General features: G+C 37.0%; 2 protein-coding genes across 2 annotated transcripts; both read left to right on the top strand.

The window, feature by feature from the left end:
- Positions 1 to 2,508: 2,508 nt before the first annotated feature.
- Positions 2,509 to 6,427, top strand: LOC149679159 (uncharacterized). Its single transcript, XM_089835796.1, has 2 exons — positions 2,509 to 3,589; positions 3,702 to 6,427. Exons 1-2 carry the CDS (start codon positions 2,509 to 2,511, stop codon positions 6,425 to 6,427), a joined length of 3,807 nt encoding a protein of 1,268 aa, XP_089691922.1.
- Positions 6,428 to 6,752: 325 nt separating this feature from the next.
- Positions 6,753 to 13,507, top strand: LOC149679158 (uncharacterized). The gene is made up of 7 exons (XM_089835795.1): positions 6,753 to 6,978; positions 7,047 to 7,118; positions 11,319 to 11,450; positions 11,541 to 11,677; positions 12,404 to 12,492; positions 12,588 to 13,115; positions 13,188 to 13,507. The coding sequence occupies exons 1-7, from the start codon at positions 6,913 to 6,915 to the stop codon at positions 13,505 to 13,507; spliced, it is 1,344 nt and encodes a 447-aa protein (XP_089691921.1). The 5' UTR covers positions 6,753 to 6,912.
- The last annotated feature ends 702 nt before the right edge of the window (positions 13,508 to 14,209 follow it).

Genomic DNA, 14,209 nt, shown 5'->3' with positions numbered 1-14,209 from the left:
GAGCACGTACCGCGAGAATCTGGGTGCACGGCACGGCAGTGCACCCGCCAAGTTGTCGTGCACTACCAGCAATCCTTTACCCGAAACATTTCAGTCTCATTTTCACCCCCTCGTAACTCGGTACTGGGGTATAGTACACCACTCATATTTGCACCTCAAGGGCACAGTGTTAATCCAAGGAAGTCCTCCAACTTCCAGTTTTCTAACTCATTTGGTTTCTGTGATAATCCTATGTGAAAATGACACATTATGAGACTGACTGACTGACTGACTGACTGACACATCATCAAAACCTCTAGGGCATTTCCGGTGGTGCTAGAGTGATGAAATTTGGCATACTTGTACCACTAAGCATACAAGCAAAGGGAAAAGTCCCAAAAGCGGGAGTTTTCCCCTTTTAGGCCCTGAAATGGGGGTTTAGAATTAGAGTCATCATCTAAACCTCTAGGGCACTTCCGGTGTTGCGGGAATGATAAAATTTGGCATACAAGTAGGACTTAGCATACAAAGAAAGGAAAAAGTCCCAAAAGCGGGAGTTTTCCCCTTTTAGCCCCTGAAATGGGGGTTTAGAATTAGAGTCATCATCTAAACCTCTAGGGCACTTCCGGTGTTGCGGGAATGATAAAATTTGGCGTAAAAGTAGGACTTAGCATACAAAGAACGGAAAAAGTCCCAAAAGCGGGAATTAGCCCCTGAAATGGGGGTTTTATAATTTAGATCCCTTCGTTATAGGACATTATAATTTAATTTTTTCGTCTTTTAATATTAATATTTTTTACTAATATGATTCTTTCGTATTGTAAAATTGATGTTTTTTACTTAATGTTTTAGTAAATAAATTTTTTACTCATTTCCTTTTCATTTCGTCTGAAATGGTTCTAAGCGTGTTTTGATTCGTACAAATGTTTATTTCACTTCATAATCCTACTTCTATAAATCTACAAGAACATGCACGTACGAAAAGGAGTGAAATCCCAACAAAAACATCTCTGTAAAAATATGCCAAGTTGTTTTGCCGTAAAAAGAAGTGAGATCTAAAATACGGCCAAGTTATTATGTCCTGGGGAACCAACATTTTATTCGACTTAAAACTTCTCAAGAATGTTTTTCTGACTTGGCCATCTTCAGGGATATCTTGCATTAGCCGACGATTTTCCATCTGAAAATATCGTCCAAAGAGTAATTTTTATACCGTTCATCATCTTTTATGCATAATCAGATGGAACAAGACGACCCAAGGGCTCGTAATAGTAGCCACATTTACCGAATTTAACAGGCGTACATAAATTTATGTGAATTGCCCCCGATGCGCTACTTTTAACTGTGCTAAAATGATAACCCGTAATCCTTACTTCAATAAATTTATTTATGTCATGATTATTAAACCTATCCCTGCCATGGCAAAATAGAATGTATTGCAACACATGTCTCAATGAAATTTCTGGTCATTCGAATCAATAGAATCGTCCGTGGGCGTATGATCGAGTGGGCTATGACTTTCATACTTGGAGAAGTGAGTGGGATGGAGACTTAATCTCTTTACCTATAAAACAGCCTCTATAAACACATCTATGGCAACTACGTTCTCCGAGCATCCTCGCTGTTTCGGTATGGGGTAATACGGTACGAAAACGTCAAAGATGCCCATTATGTCTTAAAAATAGAAACTACTCTCATACAAATACAATGGTGCTACGCGGCAGAACTTAATAATCAACTATGGAAGGGTAGTGGCGTCCGCAAGGTACTCCTGGAGACTTTCATTGCCGCACATGTTCCACCAACATTTTACTCCAGCCCACTATCTCCTCCAAGTTAACTCATTGAGCTTCCATGGAGCAATGAAAACGGGAGAAGTATTTGAGGTCATCAGTTAAAGACCGTTTCTGCAGAATCAAGGTCTGCAATTTTTATTGTTCCTTGATAGCGCTCATTCGCCTTGAAAAGTTCATATTTAGAATTGAATAATTCTCTCTTTGAAGCACTTTATTTAAAATTTCAAAAGGGAAATTAGGGAATGCTGGCCAGGCTGGGAAATAGCAGACTTCCTCTGGTCCAAAATCAGTTTATTAATTGCTTGGACTAGTTTTTTAATTCAAGAAGTGGGGCTTACTGGTCCTCGGGACCAGTTTATTAATTGCAAATCTATTGGGGAACAATTTATTATTTAGGACACTAGGGGAGTCACTGGTCCCAAGGACTAGTTTAAAAAATATCCTTATTTCCCAGCCTGATGCTGGCAGCGTGCCGCCCTTATACCGTCGTCTGCTACCGTGACTGCTACACAATAGGGAATTGGCAGTACTACGTCATGCAACGTCAGGCTACCTTCCACTAGTGTTCAAAAACATACCAGGAGGAGGGGCTTATATAGCTTTTACTCTGTTAATTTGATTTCGGCGAGTGCGGTCGCACCAGTTTTCTGCTCCGCGATTCTAATCTAGTCTTATCTAATCTTATCAAATTGTAGTAGGATCGAGATAAACGCGGATTACCGCCCCCTCCAAAATGGCAGGGAAGAAACAAGTGAATAACAAAAAGCCAGTTAAAACCAACTCAAATTGCTTAGTTTGCAAAAAATCAATTACTACTTCTCAACCGAAAATACCGTGCAAAATGTGCAACGCAAATTCTCATGCTATTTGCCTTGGAGCCTCAACTACTGAAGAAATCGGACTGCTACATAATGGAAGACAAAGTAAATATAAATGTAAGCCTTGTCTAACTAAAAGAGACGATAATTCCCTTGTTGAAATCACTAACTCTGACGACGCTGACGCCGACTCTGAAAGCGAAAGCGAAAATGACCCTGACAAAAGCTTAGACAATGAAGATAGATACACCTCTAACGATCTTATGAGTAGTTTAAACGAATTCTTTAAAACAAACAGCCTATATAGAACTAAAGATAGCATCATGGACAATGTTTTGACCTCTCTCTCGTTATTAGTAGAAACTGTTACGGAACTTCAGAAAGAAGTCAAAGACCTTAAGGCACAAAATGCTCTTATAACAAGACAAAACGTAGATTTTCTTAATAGAAACGCTAGTATTCGAAACGTACCATCACATCTTAGTACAATTAATATACCAATGGGACAGAATTTGGGAAATATTAATCCTTGTGCAAGCAATCCCCGAGAATTTTCTAGTTTAATTAACCAAAACCTTAAACAAATACCGATCAGTTCTAAAAAATTTACAACAAAACCCAAAGACAAACAACCCATACAGACAGGAACAAAAAAATCGGACTCAATCAAATGCATTACTAAACCGAGAAAAGACCCTAGAAAAAGAGCCCTCTTTATATCAAGGTTACCGATCGATACCTCTGCAGAGCAGCTTAAGGAAACAATAGAATTCGAAAATGACTTAAAAACCATAGAATGCATACGTCTGAATACACGGATAAAGGGTCACTACTCCTCATTCTACGTCACCTCTAGTGACGAGGAATTTGACCAGTTAAGCGATCCCGGAAATTTTCCAGAAAATTGTTTAATAACAGAATTTAGAGGCCCCTTACATGAAAATCAGAAATACAAGAGCAACCATCAAGAAGCCCATGTTAGGATTGAAAATATAAGTAACAGTTCTGAAGAAGATCATGCCTAGACAACATAAGCTAGTAAATATATACTACCAGAACACAAGAGGCCTACGTAGTAAAGCGAATACATTCTTTGACAACCTGATAGAAACTGATCTAGATATCATATGCCTAACCGAAACCTGGTTAAACAATAGCCATTGTAGTATCGACTATTTTCCCAACAATTACACCGTGTTCCGCACTGACCGTACGTCACATCTTCGCGGTGGTGGAACTTTAATTGCTATAAAGAACAACTTTAAGGTAGTCCGGAGACCTGACCTCGAATGCCATTTTGAAGCAGTTTGGATTGAAACTCGACTTAACAAATATAAAAACCTCTTGCTGGGCTGCATCTACCTCCCACCACAGACACCCATTACGTCTTACGAACTATTGAATATTACCCTTAAGAATAATTTGCTAAAATTTAAGGGCGACATCATTCTGCTAGGAGATTTCAATCTTCCACGTGTAGAGTGGAATCAATGGAGCTTGGAACACTGTAATTGTTATACTAAGAAAAAAGCTCAACATATTTTCGAACTATCAAATCTTAACAATCTTAAACAGATAAACACAATCAAGAACTACAAAAATGACATACTTGATCTCTGCCTCACCAACAATCATAAATGTAGAACAAATATAGTGACAAATCCCTTAGTCCCAATAGATAACTTTCATCCTACTTTCTTAGTGGAATATGAAACAAATGGCCTTAAAGACCAAAATTTAGACGAAAATGTATTTACCAGCCTTAATTACAAAAAAGGCGACTACCTAAGGCTTTACAAAACTATCAAGACAATTAATTGGGACCCCATCAAAACATCTAACGATCTAGAATTTGCAGTACAATTTATAACTGGTAACATACAAAAGGCCATGAACGAATGTATTCCTACATATACCAAACCGAAAAACATACTCAAAAAGAGATACCCTAACTGGTTCTCCCGTGATCTTATTAAGAGTCTAAAAAATAAAATATACTACCACAAAAAATTTAAAAGAACAAAAAACTCCAATGATCTACAGAAATACAAAGATACCAGGCAAACCGTAAAAGATTTATTAAAACGCGATAAGCTAGATTATTCCTCAATAATATGCAGTAGTATAAAAAAGGACCCAAAAACATTCTGGACCTATGTAAATAAAAAATCGAAAGAGCAGAAAAAAAATATCACTCTGAAGAAAGGAGACAAACTCCTAATAAATAACCTTGAAATAGCCACTGAGTTTCGAGAAATTTTCTCCAATATCGCAAATGACACTTCAAACGACCTCGAATTCTCTCCAAAATGCATTCAACGGGAATTTTTCAACACCAAAATAACAGAAGATGAGATTAGAAGTACAATCAAGAAACTAAAACCCAAGTTGTCCTCTGGTGTTGATGGAATCCCCAATATAATTATTAAAGGCTGTAGCGATCTTCTGTCCCCAATACTTGCCAGAGTATATAATCTCTCTTTGGAGCAAGGTCTCTTCCCTTCAGCGTGGAAGGAGGCACTGGTAACACCAATATTTAAAAAAGGGCATCAAGGAGATCCTTCCAATTATCGACCAATTTCTCTACTGAACAGCTTAAGCATGCTTTTTGATATGATTATGAGTGCTAAACTATACTCATGGTTTAAAGTAAATCTTCCGGAAAGCCAACACGGTTTTGTAAAAGGAAGATCCGTTGAGACAAATCTTATAAGCACACTGCAATACATTGCACCCATTGCGGAAAATAGAGGACAGGTTGACATTATATATGTCGACCTATCTAAAGCGTTCGATCGGGTATCCCACAAGATACTTATCCAAAAACTACAACACTATGGATTATCGGGTAAACTGCTTGAGTGGACTAAAAACTACTTAAGTAACCGTAAAAATACCCTCAAAATTAATGGGGAAAAAACAAATGTCACGTACAATGTAACTTGTGGCGTTCCACAAGGGTCATCCCTTGGCCCACTATTATTTAATATTTATACAGCTGACGCACCCTCGTTTATTAACCACTCTAAAATCCTCCAATTTGCCGATGATACTAAACTTGGGAACTCTGTATCGACGGACTCAGACTGCGAAAAACTTGAAGCCGATCTCATTAATCTTAACAACTGGTGCACCCAAAACAATATTCCCATAAATAATGATAAAACCTTTATAATGTCATTTACTAGAAAAAAATCTAAAATTGCATATAATTATAAACTTAATGGAGAAACCCTTATCAGAGTCCAAACCATAAGAGACTTAGGAGTCATATTTGATGAAAAACTAAATTTTATCGCACATGTTAAACATACCTTAGCTGATTGTTATCAAAAGCTAGGCCTAAGTCTCAAAATTGCAAAAGATATAAATTCACCAACTTGCTTTGTAAAACTTTATCTAACTCTGGTCAAACCAAAATTAATATTTGGAAGCCTGGTTTATAGCGGCTGCAGTGAATATCAACTATCCAAACTAGAACGGGTACAGAATAAATTCCTGAATTACTACAAATACTACTTTTTGCCGAAAGATACACATAAGACAACCCAAAGTAAATTAAAACTAGATACCATCAGTAAAACCCTAATTAAATTAGACATCATATTCCTGCAAAAGCTAAATGGAAATTTTATAGACTGCTCCATGTTGTTAGAACAAATCAAGTTCCATGCTCCCAACCTGAAAACTCGCCACAGAAGCGACAGATTATTGAAACCCAACATAACTTCACTAGAGCCAATGAGCAGAATGATGAAAAACTATAATATTTATGGATCTCATATAGACATTTTTGACAAAGCAAAACCCTCCCTGAAAGATATTTGTATATAACCCTATAACTCTAATTTTTATCTTAGAACTTCTGTTTTTACCTCGCGACATTTATTCTTATGTATTTTCATATTCCGACTTATATTTTTAACTTATTTTTATCGTATGTTTATTTTTATCTTATGTTTATATTTTATCCTATGACATATTCTTACATTATTTCTAAATAATTATTCTAAAATATACCCTTCACCCCTAACTTATTACCTTATCCCCGTGTAAATACTTGTAGGTCATATACATGTACCGTTTATTTGCACGTAATAAACACTATTATTATTATTATTATTATTATACCATAATGGCGCTGGGGGCGGAGTTAAGCCCGAATTGCCAAGTCCCTATTTAAACCGAAATTGGCCCCAACATGAAGGGGTTCTGAATTTTCGCATTAAATTTTATTATTCTATAACTTATAGCCTTTCTGTCTTCTCTCTCAATTTATTTGGCAACATTGGGGGAATGATTTTCGTAAAGGAAAAGTTATGTCTTTAGAGTCAGACATTTCGGAAATGAGTTTAGTAAGTCTTCAAAGTGTGGCGCTTAAAGAGGTACTTGAGAAATTATCCGTGGTTTGCGCAGGAATTTTAAATTTCAAAAAACTGGACTTTGTTTATAGGAAATGGAGGCGAATGATTGTAACTGTGATCATTTAAGCAAAGATGATGAAATAAAGCAACTAAAAGCCACGGTGAGTTTCAAAGCCTATAGCGTTTCGGCGCGGTAGGATTGCACTTTATCTAACTAACTCAATTAACAGCGGTTACTGACTAATTAGACCACGGGGCGTTCGGAAAAAATAGTGAAAAAATTCTAAACCCGCCGCAAGTTGGTCAAAAAAAATTTTGAAAATTTTAAAATTGCATGTACTTACCGCTATAGACTAAACGCATTATGCACTCAATCTTTGATAATATGCCGGGGGGGAGGGCAACTATAAGAACTTCAAGGACTCGCGACGGAAGTATAGCTATGGAATTTTAAAGACCTACTGAATTAATCCAAACCATTCATTTTTGGTACTGGGATTGAAAAGTAGTCTGAGAAATTTCCAAAATATTGCGTAATGAAAAATTTAGAAATGCCAAAAATAAGGAAAAGGAGAATATAGGCGAGAAATGGCGAAAATTACATTAGCGATATTTTAGTTTCTAAAACAAGCATTAAAACTTTTGGGAAGTATTTAAAAGTAAATCAATATTTTAGGAAAAAAAAGGCACCAATTGGTTTTGAAGTAACTAGGCCTAATCGCAAACAGAAATTTTGGAAAAGGTGGTAAATTAGCTAATAAGTAAGCAAACCGAACCCTACCTAATAATATTTGAAAAGGTGGATTTTAATCGAGAAAAAAATTAGAAATAGGGCGCATTATATTTGAGTTGTAAATGAAGTAATCATCAAAACTTTGGAAAAGGTGGATTTTGGTTCATAAATATTTCAGAAAAGGTTGCATTCTATTTGGGTTGTAAATGAAGTAATCATCAAGTTTTTGGACCAGGCTTCAAATAATTGGGGAAGCAAATGAACGCAAAGGCAAAATTATGGAAAATTACGCAAATTATTTGGAAGTAAATGGTAATATTTGTAAAAGGCGTCATATTTTACAGCAATATTTTGGAAAAGGCGTCAAATTTTACAGCAATATTTTGGAAAAGGCGTCATATTTTACAGCAATATTTTGAAAAGGCGTCAAATTTTACAGCAATATTTTGGAAAAGGCGTCATATTTTACAGCAATATTTTGGAAAAGGCGTCATATTTTACAGCAATATTTTGGAAAAGGCGTCAAATTTTACAGCAATATTTTGGAAAAAGCGTCAAATTTTACAGTAATATTTTGGAAAAGGTGTCAAATTTTACAGCAATATTTTGGAAAAGGCATCATATTTTACAGCAATATTTTGAAAAGGCGTCAAATTTTACAGTAATATTTTGGAAAAGGCGTCAAATTTTACAGTAATATTTTGGAAAAGGCGTCATATTTTACAGAAATATTTTGGAAAAGGCGTCAAATTTTACAGCAATATCATAGAAAAACTCTCCATGAGAAACGAAAGGTGGCCTCCTCCAAGTGGTGTTTCTCGGGTAATACATTACGGCATAGCCGTAAATATATTTGGAATATCTCATTGTATTTAGTTCTTCTCTGGTAATTTGAAACCCTTTACAAAAATATCGCTGTTTGTGTTTAGATATTTCAAAAAGAATAAGACGCCTTTTGCAAAATTTTGCTGTAAAATATGACGCCTTTTCCAAAATCTTGCTGTAAAATATTACGCCTTTTCCAAAATCTTGCTGTAGAATAGAACTCCTTTTCCAAAATATTGCTGTAAAATATGACGCCTTTTCCAAAATATTGCTGTAAAATATGACGCCTTTTCCAAAATATTGCTGTAAAATATGACGCCTTTTCCAAAATATTGCTGTAAAATATGACGCCTTTTCCAAAATATTGCTGTAAAATATGACGCCTTTTCCAAAATATTGCTGTAAAATATGACGCCTTTTCCAAAATATTGCTGTAAAATATGACTCCTTTTCCAAAATATTGCTGTAAAATTTGACGCCTTTTCCAAAATATTGCTGTAAAATTTGACGCCTTTTCCAAAATATTGCTGTAAAATATGATGCCTTTTCCAAAATATTGCTGTAAAATTTGACGCCTTTTCCAATATATTGCTCTAAAATCGGACGCCTTTTCCAAAATATTATTGATGTAAAATATGACGCCTTTTCCAAAATATTGCTATAAAATATGACGCCTTTTCCAAAATATTACTGATGTAAAATATGACGCCTTTTCCAAAATATTGCTATAAAATATGACGCCTTTTCCAAAATATTGCCATAAAATATGACGCCTTTTGCAAAATATTGCTATAAAATATGACGCCTTTTCCAAAATATTGCTATAAAATATGACGCCTTTTCCAAAATATTGCTGTAAAATATGACGCCTTTTCCAAAATATTGCCGTAAAATATGACGCCTTTTCCAAAATATTGCTGTGCAATATGACTCCTTTTCGAAGTATTACCATTTATTTCCAAATAATACGCGTAATTTTGCCTTTACGTTCATTTGTTTCCCAAATTATTTGAAGCCTGTTCCAAAATTTTGATGCTTACTTCATTTACAACTCAAATAGAATTAACCCAATTCCTAATTTTTTTCTCAATTAAAATCCACCTCTTCAAATATTATAAGCATAAATCTCATAATTTTTGTAGATTTTGCTTTTCTTAGTAAGATCTAGAATTCGCTATAACACTATTTTCGACGCGAGTCCGTTTGGTAAGATCGAGCTCGGCTGCAGACGACGGAGTTAGGTTTTTCTCGACTTCTCGGGCCTCGGGGGCAGGGCCGGAAATAAGAAAAAATTCTTATAGGACATGCGTCCAGTGACCCCCTGTTTGACTTGAAATTTTATAGGACATTGTCCACTGGAGTGTGAAAAATAGTGTCGAATCTCCATAGTCAAGCTATCAAAACTTCTGAAAATTTATTGGTCAAACTGTCCAGTGACCCCCTTATTTTTTAAAAAAATTATGGGACATTTTAAAATTTTATTGGACAATGTCCAGTGTCCTGTGCTTATTTCCGGCCCTGCTCGGGGGTTATGGTAAGTAGCCTACATGCAATTTTAAAATTTTCAAAACGTTTTTTGACCAACTTGCGGCGGGTTTAGAATTTTTTCACTATTTTTCCGAACTCCCCGTGGTCTAATTAGTCAGTAACCGCTGTTAGTTGAGTTAGTTAGATAAAGTGCAATCCTACCTTTTGGCCAGTACAGCATGAGACATCCAATCTAGTATCCCTTTAAAGCGAGTCTCAGCTGTGACTGTGGTTTAGTGAGTCAATGCCTACGAGATAGGCGTTGGTTTAGTATAGTGTGTTACCACGAACTTTGTAGTGACGTCACATGCTCTTATCTCTTACCTTATTTTCAGGCGACCATATTGGCAGTCGCGAGACGTCGTCAGCTTGGGCAATACAAATTCGGGACCCAATATTGACGTCACAGTTTTTCCCCCCTAGCTTCGTGGTAGTACACTATAAAAAACGGCACTAGATGCTCCCATAGTCGAGGGGTGGAGTTGACTGACCCAATAAGCTTATCAAAGACTAGGTCTAGCTCCGCCCTTGAGGACGATTTCTGATTGGTTCCTGCCTTTGGCTACATAAAATTGGTGTGTAGAAGGTTAATCAGTGTATAGGGGCGCCACAGTAGCTGATATTTGCTTTAAAGTATAAATCGCAATAGAAAAACCTCAAGTAAACCAATGTTTATTGGTGGCTGATTAGAAACACCATAAGCCTATCACACATCCCTCGACCATTTATAGCGTTATTAAAGGGCACCACAAGAGCCTTGTGGGAGCTGTATGCCCACACACACAAACTGCAGCCTTGCTTATAGTTCTTGCAAAGCTACCACGCCCCCAAACCATGGATTAACTAACGCTAGGGATTGTTCACTAACTTAGTTTTCCATGTAATGCTATCGCCAACTACATGTTCTGAATCATTCCTTGATTCCCCTCTTCATTCCCCCAATTTATTGAACCAAAACGGATGTAGATAGCGCCATCTCTCGTCATGGACCCCGTGATATTTGGTCCAATTTTCTCATATAACTTCCTGTTAAGGATAGTAGTTGCTGCTAGGGGGCGTTTGGAACATGCATGCGTTATCTTTTTGGGGGAGCGAAATATCCCTAGCATTAGTTAATCCATGCCCAAGCCTCTGGTGGCGCCCTTGAAGAAAAAACCCCTTCTGATCCCCCCCCGTTTGTTGACGTCACTGGTTTCTCTGTTTTCTTTCTGGACACTTTAAAAGACATTCTGCGTATAAGAAAGTCCTATTTTGTAACGCAGTCTATTTTTTTCAGTGTAATGGTTTAATATCAAACATGAAAGAAGCGAGAATGACAATTTTATTTGCGATAAATAAGAAACTGGACGAAATTGAAAGGCTCAATGGGGTCATTAAGGAGTTGGAAAGTGAAATCAAGGATCTGATGGTTTGTAACATTCTTCATTTTCATTGTCGATGTGAAAGAGAATCAGGTTAAAAGTATTGGTTCAATTATTGTTAACTGTTTATAACGTAGGAGGAAAGTGGAATACACGAAAGAGCCGACATTGAACGCGTGAAATCAGAACCTGTTGAAAGTGATTCAGGACTGAATGAACAGGAATTATCTCATCCTGTTCTGATAAATCAACAAACAGAAGAACAATTACAAAGGTATATAAAGCAAAAAACCAATGAGAACTTGTCAATGAGGGCGGAGCTAAAACTAGCCTTTGCTTATGCTAAGCTCAGCGGGGCTGTCAGCTCCACCCCTCGACTATGGGAGCATCTAGTGTCACTTGTTTGAACTAAACCATAGTCAAGTCTCGGCTATGGTTAAGTTTAAGCTCAAGTATAATATTTTATTTGACTGACTAATTGTCGTCAATAAAACTTGATTCGTTAAGCCTTGCCCTGAGAATCGTGAATAAAATCAGAAGTATGTATTGCTTCGAGGGAGAAGTGGGGTAATTGTAACATGATTCTTCCCAACATCATTTTATATTTGGAGCAAGGTTACTATTAAACCAAATCACACGCGTTAAATAGTTCCCTCATTATTACTCCATTAGTGCTTAACTATTTGCCAAGGCGCATGCATGCGCTTGTGGTCATTTTTGTCCCATCCACGTCAAGACAATCACGGTTTGTGCAGAGTTGATTGCTGAGGATTTAGCAAATACCAAACAGTTATAGACTTCACCCCACGTTGCGATGCCCATCTGAAGTTTGTTGAGCAGGAAAGCAAATGTTCAAAAAGGGGTCCTTCGCCTGGGAAGAATCATGTAACATGATATAACTAAAGAGTGTCATCCTTTTTCTATTATCCCCTTCTGATAAAATGTATTAATCTTTTATTACTGTTGCTATATCAGTTTTGACGATTTTTTATTTGGATAGTTCGCAAAGTATACCAGCTGAGATTACCAGCAACATTTACCAAAGTCTGCTAAAAGTGGAAGCCACGAACCTCGAGCAATTTGGGATAGGTATGGTGTCACATTATTGTGATTCTGACACGCAACCTGATGTAGTTCCAGTTTGATGAAACTATTAGGGTTATTTTTTCGTTTTGATCATCAAGGTTCCTTGGTAAAAGCCGAAGGTGCTTGCAATATCGAAGGAACGCTGACTGAAGAAGACATTAAGGAAGAATCACCCGAATGTGATGCGGAGATTGGCAAAGGAAACACGTCCCAAACTAAAACTACCTCAAAAAATGCGCGTTTTTCAACGCGAATTATGAAACTATGTATTCCTGAACTCAAATGCCGTGACGGTGTTCCCTTACTTGAAGGCGAAGCGCAGTTCGAAATGTCTCCTGTCCCAACGACAGATTCGCCTCCCGAGAACAATCTTAGCGTTAACAATTCTTATCCCAAATCACGAATTTCTTCTACAAAAAGAGAAAATGAGAGTATAGCAACTCGATCCAAGAAATTGTGCCTTGAAAAACATGGGGAATTGTCGTCGCTCGACGCAAATAAGGAAAGCAATTCTCAGGAAGAAGGTCCAGGGGAGAATCTTGATGATGACCAGTCCAAAATCACCTTGACCGATTCAAAGAAAACTGATAATAGACAAAATCAAACTATGAAACTGTGCTTGCCAAGCGATTTACATTGAACATAGTAATGTGTTTGATTCAAAGTGTGACAAATTTCAATTTGCTTGCTTTCTGAAGTAAAATCCGAGAAGCAGCGTTCAACTCTTTGCAAATATTCTCCTGAATATAAAATTGATCTTGAACGTCACATTACAAATGGTACTGAAGAAAAACGCTTCAAACGTGATCAGTGTGACTATACTAGCTCCGAGAATGGTTCTTTGATCAGACGTGAACATTATTTAACTGCTCTGAGATCGACCTTGTTTGGCTTTCATCTTCCAAAAATCGCGAATGTGGGAGACACAGACTCCCTGCCGGAAAATCAGGCCGAAAAATTCCGCTTTAAAGTTAAGATGATAACTAATCTTGGGCAAAAAGCCGCTAATCTATGCTAATTTTCAGTCGTTGTGGTTGTAACATATTTAAATGTGTTGGACAAAACGTTCACACTTTTTATGTTATTCTCCATAATTTGAACTGTAGCACTTGAATAATGAAACAAACCCTTAAAATGATCCCTTTCCCAAGGATCTTCACACTTATCTTATCATCACTGGTGCTTATTTCGGCCCAAAATACTTTTGCAATAGAGAGGGGGTGCCAGAATAAATTGGACATTGGTAACGATTTGATCATCCATCGACGTATTCACAGCGGTGAAAAACCCTTCAAGTGTGATCAATGTGAATATGCTAGCTCGCAGAGCTGTCATTTGAACGTCCATCAACGCATTCACCGTGGTGAAAAACCATTCAAATGTGATTAGTGTAATTAGGCCAGCACGCACAAGAGTAGTTTAATAATATATCAACGAGTTCACAGTGGTGAAAAAATCCCCTTTTAAAAATACAGGTACCCAGCCGTCCTTGGTGTCTTAAAGAGCCCAAGCAAACGTTGCTCAGATTGATAAGACCTTAGTGCTTTACTCCCAATGGTCTTTGAAACTGTGAATAATTTCACCTAAAGAATATTTAAGAGAACTTACTCCGTCTCTATAGCAGTTCTCGAATCTATGCAAGCAAAGAGAATATACCAAGAGGAGCAGAAAGTCTAGCCTTTCACAAGGCTTTTGAAAGGCCCGTCCACAGTTTTGGTCG

This window comes from Phalangium opilio, unplaced genomic scaffold, assembly GCF_054372755.1.
Source record: "Phalangium opilio isolate 3A_F unplaced genomic scaffold, DU_Popi_V2 ptg000041l_1, whole genome shotgun sequence".
In the NCBI taxonomy this organism is placed as follows: Eukaryota; Metazoa; Arthropoda; class Arachnida; order Opiliones; family Phalangiidae; genus Phalangium; species Phalangium opilio.
Note: the sequence above shows the minus strand (reverse complement) of the source record. Positions and strands in the feature narration are given on the sequence as shown.

Bases quoted from the DNA above. Each gene is read 5' to 3' on its own strand.
- LOC149679158 (XM_089835795.1), top strand. From the start codon at position 6,913: ATGTCTTTAGAGTCAGACATTTCGGAAATGAGTTTAGTAAGTCTTCAA. The intron at 7,119-11,318 runs GTGAGTTTCAAA...TATTTTTTTCAG, and splicing joins TAAAGCAACTAAAAGCCACG to TGTAATGGTTTAATATCAAA. The intron at 13,116-13,187 runs GCGATTTACATT...TGCTTTCTGAAG, and splicing joins TATGAAACTGTGCTTGCCAA to TAAAATCCGAGAAGCAGCGT.
- LOC149679159 (XM_089835796.1), top strand. From the start codon at position 2,509: ATGGCAGGGAAGAAACAAGTGAATAACAAAAAGCCAGTTAAAACCAAC. The intron at 3,590-3,701 runs GTAACAGTTCTG...ACAACCTGATAG, and splicing joins TGTTAGGATTGAAAATATAA to AAACTGATCTAGATATCATA.